The 12,646-nt window shown below is 36.6% G+C and overlaps 1 protein-coding gene and 1 long non-coding RNA gene across 2 annotated transcripts; one reads left to right on the forward strand and one right to left on the reverse strand.

The window, feature by feature from the left end:
• Positions 1-453: 453 nt before the first annotated feature.
• On the reverse strand, positions 454-4,167 carry LOC140787023 (zinc finger CCCH domain-containing protein 18-like). The gene is made up of 8 exons (XM_073135763.1): positions 4,087-4,167; positions 2,648-3,579; positions 2,381-2,548; positions 2,092-2,271; positions 1,850-1,926; positions 1,583-1,747; positions 1,381-1,498; positions 454-1,139 (listed from the first exon to the last, which is right to left on the reverse strand). Exons 1-8 carry the CDS (start codon positions 4,105-4,107, stop codon positions 1,067-1,069), a joined length of 1,734 nt encoding a protein of 577 aa, XP_072991864.1. The 5' UTR covers positions 4,108-4,167; the 3' UTR covers positions 454-1,066.
• Positions 4,168-10,406: 6,239 nt separating this feature from the next.
• On the forward strand, positions 10,407-11,874 carry LOC140787320 (uncharacterized). The gene is made up of 2 exons (XR_012108823.1): positions 10,407-10,500; positions 10,608-11,874. It is a non-coding gene; the product is annotated as an uncharacterized lncRNA (long non-coding RNA).
• The last annotated feature ends 772 nt before the right edge of the window (positions 11,875-12,646 follow it).

The raw sequence follows: 12,646 nt of genomic DNA on the forward strand, positions 1-12,646 counted from the left end.
CTCCTAAATGTTATATATAATATGGCAATCGAATACTGCTGACATTGCCAAGTAATGGCTCATCAACCATTAATAAAAGACGCCACAAACCATAAATTGTGCTGTTTATATTATGATCCACCCTTCAAAGCCAATCACGGCCACAGGGTGATGGTCAGACCCCACATTATCCAAAACACTACCCAACAAAGATTTCCTTCAGATGTATTAAAAATTTAAAACTTCTCCACCCCATAGAGGCCAACTTCAGGATCTGGAAATAGACATCTACCAATTACCAAGATGTAACGCAATCCATAATTGATGGTTATTAAAATTTTCAGCATTTATATGGCTGCTATAACTGATTCCTCTGATTTAAAGGCATTCATGGATTTGAGACAACTGACATGAGGAGACGCTTTCACTTTTCAAACAAGAGAAAACTTGATAGATATGTTATATTCAAAGAAATTATTTCAAGCCATTCATGCAGATTTCACTCAATCAAACACCAATAGTTGGCTCATGTAAATCTCACTCTGGCATGAAAACTTTTCTAAAGCAGTAACCCTATTGATCGCAGGATAAATCAATGTTTGTGACAGTTATAATGAGAAACAAACACAACGAATTGTATTATTCCTTTCCGCTCTAGGATAATTAGAAATTAGTATATCCTTCTTTAGCCTAGCATAAATTATAACTGCTGTCATTGAGCAACTACTACTGTATAAAGTACAAGGTACCATCTCGTGTTTCCGATGGTGTTCCTTCCTTTATCTGTCAATATGCAACTGAAATAGATGGCATCCTTCTTCTTGATCCTTGCTCTGCTCTTATTATTTTCTCGCCACTTTTGGTGACTAGTACGAGTTAATTCTTACTTTCTATCTACGAGGAGAAGTGTAGGTCTTCTGTCATCATTCTTATTTTTTTACATGTGGTAATGTCACCTAGCAAACCTTCTCCTGTGAAATAACAAATGGATGAGCTCCTTGAGTAAGTTGGGGTATATGCTCACCAAAATTCTTGCAAATGGGACGAGGAACTGAAGCTCTGTCTTTCTGTTTTCTTCCAACAATCTCTATATGACTGCAGAAATGCTGCTTCCTAGTGGTGGTGATGTGAATGGGCTTTCCGGGAGTTCAATTTGATTGCTTCATGCAAAGAAAAGGAAACAATTTCAGAGAAGTAGCAGATAAAAAAATATAAACACTTCATTTGCAAGATATTCATAGACACGAAGCAAGATATTAAGTTGATAGATCTAATGAATAAAGGATTCATACAAATGATATAAATCTAACATAAGTACACCAAATATTCAATCTTATGTTCTACATTATTTGTACATTGTCTATAATTGATTAGATATGATATTATTCAGCTCTGGTTTACCTCTCCTGGTCGCTGTATGTGCTGTTTGATTGTCTCGCCTTTTCGTCACTTGTGGAGCCACCATTAAGGGCATCAAGTGCAAAGCTAAAATGATCTCCCAAATGAAATTCATTGGGATCTGAAAAATAATGGAAATGAAGTGAAACTTCAGAGCTAGTGAAGACTGAATAAGAATCAGGAGCTATTTTTCTTGCAATAATACCTTCAGAAACTTTAAAATCTTCGAGGTTGTAAGTTAAGTATGGCAACTGAGTCATCTGATCTAAGCTAAAATCAGAGAGCCGCCTCCTCTCAAGCTCAATCATCTTTTCCTGCTCCTCAATCAATTGCTTCTTCAGTATTTTCGAGCTATCAGATTCTCTTGGAACTGAAGAAAAATAAGGCATGTAAGACTAAATCAGAATAAAAACAGTAGGATCAAAAGAATTAATACATAGTACAGATAAGACCATCTATGCATCCAGTTTACCTGCAAAAAACTCTGGATCTAACTCGAGATATTGAGAAGGGTAACAATTTATAGGCTTCATTTTCTCCATATATGTTCTGCAATATAATTGAGAAGGGTAACAAGGATACTTGAAAACAATGTAATCTATCTCGAGAAGTTCGTCTGAAATATTTTCTTCTTCTTCTTTTTTTATAAAAAAAAAGACTGTAATGATGCTTAAACATGGAAGAGTATAATTCTGCATGGCGTTTATTTGGCACCTTTCCATGTTTCTTGATTTTTCTCTATATGGTTTAACCAGAACGCGAGCACCACAAATATAGTGAGGATTACGCTTCATCAGAATAGTGTTGACGGCCTCCGAAGTTAGGAAGCTGACAAATCCAAACATACGCTTGTCTTGGCAAGGAATCCTCACATCCCGGACCGGACCGTACTGCCTGAGAAAAGAAGAAGATGGAAGGATGGAATTAATAAACACACAAGTAAACAAAAAGCTAATAAATGAATAATCCTTCCCCATGTCTTTCGACTTCAATATTTGATTACCCGAAATAGCTCGCAACATCATCCTCCGTGAACGTGCTTTCCGCCGGAAAAGTAAGATATATCTGGTGAGAGCTCGCCGCTACTGCACCTGGATCACATCTCTCACTCTTGCATTCTGTATACTTTGCAGCATCCTCTGCTAACACCACCGAATGCTGTCCATGTGGTCTGTCTCACAGAAATATTCTCTTAAAAAACTAGTCCAAATGACAATTCCAGTAGCAATTATGAAATCTTGAAAGTTTTTAGTAGCAACAATTAAACTACCTATCTATGACTCGAATGCTGTTCTTCAAGCGAGCGAGCAACTTTGTCAAGCTGTAACCAGCCTTGCCATGCCGCTGGCTCTCGGTGAGGTATCCATCAGCTTGAAGACCCTTCCCATACATTTCATAATATAGCATCGGTAACGAGGCTATAGAAACGGGAAGCCCTCCTCTTGACCTCAAAAGCTCTGTGATCTCCATTTCTAGCGTCTCGAGAGATGCAGGCGTTGAAATGTACTCTTCGTGCCGCGCATCGTTTAAACCGGGCTTAAGAAGTTGCATGTAGCTATCTGGAAACGTCCGGTAATGCGTATACTCACAGCGCTCCCCATGCTTGCAGTACCCCTTTATGAAGTAATGGCAAGCCTTTCTCGGCAGCTCCGAGAGGCTTGACGATCTCCTGCTCGTTCTCGGAGGCGTGCCACCGGTCAGAGAGGCGTCAGAGTAGTAGTAATTGCTCAGATGGCTCACATTATCCATTTGATCATCAATGCCGCCGTAGAAATGAGCTTGGCTGCGAAGAGAGTAGTGATGATCCAGCGAGTCTGGATAAGAGTGTCGGCCGAAACCCAGATTGGATACATGGTGGTTCTTCGCAGAACCGAGATGAGAATCCCAATATTGCGATGGAACGTGGGCGGGGGCCGAGAAGGTGCGCAAAGCCGCCACCGCCGGAGGACGCATGTTGAGCTGCATTTGATCTTTAGCACAACTGTTGGGCGATAGCATTCCTAGCATCGTTTTAGCATCGTTTATTTTTGCTACTATCGTGGTATCTGGGCCATAGGCTAATTGCATCATCTCTTGCTCCCCTGGTTCGTTGAGCAAAATGTAACCAATTATCTTAACAACATTCTCCGGCTCGAGCTTTTGAATCCTATTGAAGATGATCTTCGTCAACTCGGAAAAATCCATGCTCGCAATATTTAGTCTCTGCGCATGAGAAAAACGAAAGAATTTAGATAACTACATACATACACGTTTTACAAGTTCCACGGCAAAATAATGCTGATAAGAGAGAATGCAGAACTACTGTAACTGCCCGCAAGTTAACAAACTACTAAAATTTTGGCCTTTAGAAAAATTTAAAGTGAATGGGAAAAGAAAACCAACACACTAAATCTTCTGAGTAAAAAACGAAGAATGAATAGCTCAATTCCAAGTTTGTGAAGTTTGATTGTAATCTTTTCAAGCCCAGAAAAACAACAAGAAGAAGTTTCTCAAGCGAACGGATAAAAGGTGGGTGGATCTTTAAAGACATCCACATTTCCGTATCTTATGACCCACCTCACATATTCATCTTAAATAAGATCACAAGTTTAAAGATTAGAATCATCAGTTAAATGTCCAACAACAACAACAACAACAAATGGGAAAGAAAGGAAAAAAGAAAAAAAGAAAAGAAAAGAAAACCGGAAAGATGAGTAGAAAAGTGTGAACCTCTTCCAAATCCCATGGCATTGAATCACGGCAACATGAGCAGAAAAGAGACTCATTTCACCACCCGTCTAATTCCAAAACCTCGTCACCATTCTTTTTATCCCCACCGTTCTGTTTATGGAATACAGGGTGGATCCTCTCGTCACTCACAGCAAATCACGGGTCTAAATATAAATATCCCCTTAAATCAAGAAGTGATAGGATTGATTTGAACTCTTCAAATAACGGAAAGGTCCTGCCAAATGACAGAAGGGACTATTGCGATCTCCTACTATATTTCGAACAATGTAGTTGGTGTGTTAATATCTGGTGGGGTTGGCCACGTACTTATGGCAGTTGCCAAATTCTACGGTCGTTATTCTCGTGGCAGTTTTCGTAATTTTGAACTGGTAGGCGAGTCATTCTAGTTTGGGAAGTTCATGCCGTGATCGGTTCCACCGGCTACAGAGGTGGGATTTTGGCGCTAACGGAATAGAGGGGAAAAGCGGAGAGTTTGGTGTCGCCGTTTGAAGAGGACTTTCAGTTGGAACTACTGCAGACCAATTGTTTTACATATTTCCCCCTCAACATTTCTTATTTACGTATGTTTTACTCTTTTATATTTTGGACTTCGGACGTATGACGTATACATTTTTAAAAGTTCAAATCCATGATTTTAACCGAACTAATTTTGGTATATTTTAATTATAGTATATTTTACAAACAACACCACCTTGTATTTTTACTTATTTTATGATTCATACCTCCAAGATGAGGATCTTATAATCTAGCCCCTCATTTTTTTTAATAATTTATATTTAAAACTCTCACATTGCTTTGACTATTTGATATTAATTATGTTATATAGTTTATATAATTTTACCTATTATCAAATTACTAAAATATCATCACCGTCTCTTCTCTCCTCTCTACCCTATCTCGGTGAGGGAGAGGAGCAAGCTTAGGTTGGTTGAAGAGTTTAGTGGCTAAAGAAGGTGGAGCACGATGGTGGGTTTTAGGGTTTTTTTTTTCTCTTTAGCTGCACGAGGAAGATGATGAATGGGCTGCTTTTTTATTTTTTATTTTTATTTTGGCTTTGGCTTGGCTGAAGAAGAACAAGGAGCTTAATGGGAGGTTTCTAGGGTTTTCTCTTTTTTTTTCTCTTTTTGGCTACAGGTTGAAGAAGAATAGGAGGAGGGTCATTTCTTATAAATTAGAGATGAAAACAGAGATAATTTTGGTAATATATAGATTAATCAATGTATTATAAGGAAATATTCCTTTGCGAGTATCATTTTATTTAGTTACCATTAGGTTACGTGAACGCAGAATTATAAATAAAAATTATAGAAAAAAAGATATCGGATTAGATAATCCTAAAGATAAGATGTGAAACACAAAATATTATCACAAAATTGGAGAATTAATACAGATCAGTATAGGAAAATAGTATTAAATAAGTTCTCTTATTTAATAAAGCTGATTAATTAAATATTATCTATGTGATTTACTGTAAATAGATAGTAATGTTTTAAATAATAAACTAAAGTGAATGGTTTTAAAATACTCTTAATATCGCATCAAGCCTTAGTACAGCTTTGTCAGCTCTACCTATTTATTAAATGTAAGGATTTCTTAGATAGATCTATCCAAGCCTATAGCAGCTGTTAATAAGACTATTTAATTAACTAGTGTACGTAAGGAATGCTATACTCGTAGTTTTATTTATCTTCAATATCTAGGTAGATTTCGATATTCTCTAGCATAGTTGAAGTTATATCAGAAAAGCGATGTCAAGCAAGCGAAACCTTTGTATTATAAGAGTAGTGCATAAAAGAAACTGTCTTACTCATGACATCTTGAGATTCATATCACACATGTGCATATCTTTATCTACTATTTTTAATGCATGTGGTGCATGTTAATTTTATCTGTTGTTCAACATGATTCCATGTATCATAATTTCTATGCATATTTATTGGCATGATGATATATGATATCACATAGTACATGATAATGATGATTGTCTATTATGCTTGTTTGTGCGGTATAATATTATGCCACTAACATACGTGCATGATCATAAAAAAATGACTTCTACTTCTCAACAGTATCCTACACCACCCCAGCTAGGATAAAGGGTGCGAGATATTATTCTTACTTACATGTTAAGGCTTACGTTTAAGGTCTTAGTCTGCTAATCTTAGACAATCAAACACGCTATTTGCTCGGCAATGGATTACTTTTGATTGACAAGAGTTAAACCCTTTAGAGTGTTAAAGATAGAAAGTGAAGGGTAGGATGATGTAGACTTAGCAGTACATGATACGTAGGATGAGTGCGTCCGTGAGTGACAACTCATATGTTCCACATGTGTTGCATTGATTTTGAGCTAAGGGCTCGGATTTTGGATAGTATCAAGATACGATGCTAGTGTTATAAATCGGCTTTACTCGATTCATATCAATTTCTAAATAGATTTGAATATGGAACTTGGAAGATCAATGCCAACCGGTCTAACCATCAAAAGACTTAAAAATTTGATGATTGTACCTCTGAAAGTCAGGGATGCAATGCAACTAAAATCAAGTCGATCGGATGAGTAGATCAAGAGATATGATCAAAATATTGACCAAAGTTCATAGTGAGGCAAGATGGACATAGAATGTGAAAATTGGAGTTGCGGCTAAGGTTAAGGTTATGAAAGGTGGAAGATGGTAGATGTAATAGGATAAAGCATAAAGTTAGATAAAGTGGGAGAAGTGGATCATACTATTAGAGACGAGAGGGGACGATGTAACGTAAGGGAAGGACAGCGTTAACTATGGTCGAGGACGATGCTCGGTGATGAAGAACGAAGTTGCACGAGAGGGAGGAGTTGAGGGAGAAGAGTCTTGTGGCAAAGCCAAATTATTCAATTTGATTAGTTCAAGCATGGATGTCTCAAATACAAACCATAATGCCCTATTTATAAATATTAAATCAAAAGAGTCATAAAACAAAACTAACTAAACTAGTCTTCCTTATCTATCTTGGATTAGTTCTTTGTTTCACCCAAGATGAAGTCTAAATCTTTAGAAACCTTGCATAAGGTCTCAGATCTATCCAAGTGGTATAATAATATTCGGATAGCTAATGAGTATCTTTTGAATATTTTTTTAAAAACTGTATAGGGTTGGATTTAGCTAATTAAATAAAATTCTAACATACTAAAACTCTGACTAAATCACATAAATATAATATTTAAGATAATTAGACTCGACACATCGAGTCCAATATCCTCTAGATATGATCCAAGCTAACCCAGTTCACATTAATTGGCCTTGGATCATAGGCTTTCGACTAAGGTCCTCAGTCTGCAATGCAGACAATCGATTTGGTTGTTCACTAGGTGCGTGACAGACAATATCTACTACTAGGATCTTAGCTCCCTTGGGGGTGTGTCGTCAAGTGTGAGTGTTGTTTTGGCTTATGAACGCATCTCTATGTGAGCCTAAATGAATACTTGATAGTTTAGATTGATGCATGTCTATTATAAATTGCTAATACATGTGCGCATTTAATATGAACATGATGAGTATGTGGTACTAATATATTAATTTTGATTATGATGGGCATATTCATACTTACCACATTGATGTATCTTTATTTACAATACTGTTAAACTGTAGAAGTGAACACTTATTTTGCTTTATGCTCACCATCTTTTGGTGAAAATATTTTTAGATTAATAGATGCTCCTAAGTATTTGGAGGAGCTAGTGAGGATAATTGATAGTGTCTACATTTTATTTTTATTCTTATAATTTCAATAAGAATTATTATAGCCCCTATAACATTTGTACTAGTTGTACAGATATGTATTCTAGTATATTGTGTACAAATGTTGATCAACAAGTCAAGTGAAAATCCTATGAATTTTACTCATGTATATTTGGTGGCAGATGTTTCAATACCATCAGATGTGGTTCACCAAACCGTTTTGGCTTAAAAATATTAAATTGAAATAGGTTTAGAAAAATGAATTAAGTGTTATATTTAGGAAATCAAGTACGAAATGAAATTGAATATTACTCAAATTATAAAGTTTGAACTTAAACTGGTGAGTAAAACAATGCATTCTCGTCAAACGTGTTTGAATGGGCAAAACATGTTCCATGTATTTGCAAACGTATGCAAATGTCTGAGCGAGGACGGGTACGTTCGAATGGGCAAATCACGTTCTCTATATTTGCGAATATATGTAAGCATTCGAACGAGGCATTTGAATGCAACTTCCCCGCGTTTGAACGCGATAGCCATAATTTTTATTCTTTTAAAACAAAAGTAATTCAGCTTGAGACAACTAGGTCCAACCCCAATCGTATCACTTTCTAATCCTCTACAACTTTGTCTCTAATATGATATTCAAATTAGATATCAAGTATAGTCAAATACGATGAGAAAATAATGGTTGCAATTTAGTCAAGATCATATAAGGATTAAGTATTTTAAGTTGAAACATATATGAGAGGCTTTGTGTGAAATTGAACAAAACTACAAGACTACAACAGAGTAAAATACGATTTCCTCATATATATATATATATTCTGTTTTAAAATCAATACCTAATTTTAAGATTATCCATCGAACTTATATGTTCTAATCAACCACCTAGCAAGAAAACCTTGTTTACAATAATATATTATTTCCTTTGCTATAAAATGATATATCATCTCAATCTCTCCCCATATAACCAAAGACCAAAGTACACAAATCACCTTACTAACCTATTAAACAAGTGACTTATAATTTTAATAGTTTCTCATATCACCTAAATCATAAACTCCAAGACCACCTTAAACGTAACACTTGCCCACTAAACACGTGCAAGCCCACATCCACATAGCATGCATGACACATTTGTACAAAGATAATTCATCCTAGGAGTACATTGTATTATAATATAAAAAAAATAGTATATGAACATCATAATTTATTTTAATAATATTGGACCACTACATAACTGGCATGATCTACATAAATGATACGACTCGTTCGGATTGAATATACTCGCGGCATTAGGTTCATTGGAATGAGCCTATTTATTTAGTTTGTGTTTACTTGAGATAATAAAGTCTTTTGCTAGGGGGGTGTTCAAACGCCAAAGACTCGTGTTCGAATGGGATCGTTCGAACGCCTACACGCGTTCACAACTACAGAGAATGTAATTTGCGCGTTTGAACGTGATCAGACGTGTTGGAACGCATCGCGACAAAAATTGTTGGTTTGTTAGGGTTTTAACTTAGTTGTTTAGATCCCTAGGGTGAACCTCAGAAACTCTAATTGAGAAAGAATCTTGGATAATTGAATTGGCTTTGGCCTTTATCTCCTTCTCGACTTGTCTTTAGCTATTGACGCCCTCTCCCACATCCCTTCTTCTACCGCCCAAGTCTTTAGTTGACCTCTTTTAGCTTCTAACCCCTTTCTTCTACAACAACTTCTTCCCCTTCATACCAAGAAGTAAACCTAGCATCTATCTAGCTATTAGAGGACTATCAAGCTAGGATCTAATTGACTTTCGGCCACTATTTGATTGATATTTTGAGATCTAACCGTCCAAATCCTGTAATCTTTGATTCGTTGGAAAGCTCTCTCCAAGAGCAACAATCTGTCCAAAATTTAGGAGGATCCATTGTTTAGATTATTCGCAGATATCCCTTCGAAAATTATGAGCTTTATCGAGTCTAAAATCGTTGCAGATCGGATCAGACTAGTTCGTAACAATAAATCACAATAAACCATAAACTTTATGAGTAATACACCAATAAAAATACAATCCAACTTATATAATATCTTTATTTATATGAAATAAACTAAAGAGGAGAGGGACAACTAAAACAAACTAAGAGTTAGTCTCATGTATCCAACTTCCATATCTCCCTCGGATTTGATTGCAGTTCCATCCTAGACAAAATACAAAAAATGTATATCATGGCATAACCCATCTAATCAATATGGTTTCGGAGTATTCGGACCTCATATGATTATTTTATGATTATTCTTCAAAAAATACATAGACTATAGATTCCTACAATTCTGGAATTCAAACTAATTTCATACTCGCACTAAACTCGTACTTAGATCGTATGATAGATGCCCTTGACCTCATCTGGGCGCACTTCTAAAACCTAAAGCTCTAATATTTTTTTTCTTTGTAATCTACATCATTATGTTTTTTGATCACACACGTGAATCTATCTTTGTGTAACTCAAATATTTGTGATTTTATTCATAAATTTATTGTTACAAAAATATCTCTCTGACTATCATAACTATCAATATAATTTTTAAAATACGATAATGTAACTATCCCTCTGACTATCATGACTATCAAAAATATTTGTGATTTTTTAAAATCGCCCTTCTTCATCCCAAATCTTCCTGCCATCACGAGGTAAGTGATCTACATAAGCTTCCCTCCCATCCTTCAATGTACGTCAAATTAATGCTAGAATTTTGCTTCTTTAAGCTCCTAAATCTCCATCCCATCGTTAATTTTAGTGAAGGATGAGGAGTTCCGTATCCCCTCATCTTCCCGATGATCTCGTTTATTGCGACACACTCCCTCTCCTGCCGGCAAAAGTTCTTCTTAGGTTCCTATGTGTATCACAGAGTTGGTGCCAGGTGATCCGAAAAGAGTCCTACTTCAGTTATCTGCAGTATCTTCATGCACGTCCTCACGCACTTCTCCTGGTTGACGAAATGCATAGGCCAACTTTGATCAAACGAGACCCGATATCCGTTGGCTTTCCAAGTTTATCTTCTCAGTTCTTAGATAAGCATTGTAATCCGTGGCTTCGATTTGGCATATGTGGGAAATCCTGTTTTAAAGCTTTGGAGGCTTCTTCCTCGACCTAAAGATCACACAATAACTTGGAATTTAGTGTTGGTTTAGCTGTTTTTGCGACTGAGTCTGGTGTCAGCTACAAGCTAGTTCATCCCTTCTACATACTTGGCACGGATGCCTGCGGCTACGAGGAAGTTGGTTTTGAAGTTTTTTCTTCAGAGAGGAGAACGTGGGAGGTATCAAAGGAGAAACTCCTTGTGAAGAGAGCAGCAGTTGGTGGGCCGTATGCTTATGTGGATGAGATTATGTTCTGGGCAGGCTCCGATCAACTACTGTGGTTTGATCCAAAAGAAGAGCGTAGTGGGACTTTCCCATTACCATCAGATGTTAGTAGAGCTGGCTATTTCCTAATCGGAGAATGGAACAGCAGGTTGAGCATAGCGCTTATAGCTGGTTGTGAGATTCAGAGATGGTGTTGGAATCAGTCTTCTTGGTCCAAGCTCTGGTCACCTACACTCGAGGAGATCACCCGACAGATTGAGCTCTTTTCGTCCATACGCAACTTAATAGATCTACCAAATCTAGAAATTGGACCATTGGATATCTGTTTTAACAACGCTTGGTGCGTTTTTGTAGCTTTGGAGTTGATTACTTCATACTTGAAGTAACCGGAATCTTGCACTGCTATGACGCAAGAACTGGTAAGGCATGGAAGCTTAAGTGCAGGCCACCACCACAGCCACCATTCATATCATTTACGTATACCAATACTCTTGTTATGCCGCCAGATCTTCTACTAATTTAGAAGTACAAAAGTATTGTAGATAGCTAGCACAACAGTATCACGATTGGCATTAATTAGTACGATGGAAGGTTGCATTGAGTAGTAGTATTTCAAGAAATACCTCCATCATAGGGCTTTCTACTTTCTTTGTTTCATTGAAATCTACTGTCATTGAGAAACATATTAGCTTTTGTGTCTCTCTTCTTCTAATCGCAATAGTAGGATCTGAATTGATGTAAACTGATGAGTTTCATGAAATGGCTGAACCATAAGAAGTATAATAGAAGAAGAATCATTGTTGCTGCTTATGTCTTAGTCAATACTTTTATGATCTGAACAGCAACACATAATCTTGTTGTAACAATTGATTACTGCAGTTCCTCCAGCAAGCATCATATAATTTGTTTCCTTTATTTAAATGAACCTTCCTTGAAATTTTTTCAAGCATTTATCTCGGGCTATAGGATTACCTGAACTGATTTCATTGATAGTGGGTTCGACTTGATGCTCTGTTGTGTTCCCTTGGCTTTCCACGTAAATCTAGCGAAAGGATCTTTTTCATATCTCCATGGAGGTTTTTGGCAAATATAGAACATTTGAGTATATACATTGATTACCTTTATACTACACGTAACAGAGCTCAGCCATTTATTAAGCAAGCCTGGAATTTGAGCTTGAGCTCTGCTTGAGCTTCAAATCAAGCTGCAAACACCGAGCTAAAGTGGCTTGCAAGCTCACGAGCTTATTCGGCACTTCTAGACACAAATTAATAGATACAGATGAAGTACTTATCTATATGGATTTCTGGAGTTAGAGATAAAAGGAAAAGGAATTTAATTCATCAAGATGCCAAGTCTGAGTTGGTTGCACATTTCTCAACAAAAATAAATATATAAATAAATAAAAGAAGATAAAAAAAAAGTCTTAGTTTGTTGCCCACACTAGATCATACAAACCATTCATAACACA

Source organism: Typha latifolia, chromosome 4 (assembly GCF_019914945.1).
Source record: "Typha latifolia isolate L0001 chromosome 4, TyphaL0001v2, whole genome shotgun sequence".
Lineage (NCBI taxonomy): Eukaryota > Viridiplantae > Streptophyta > Magnoliopsida > Poales > Typhaceae > Typha > Typha latifolia.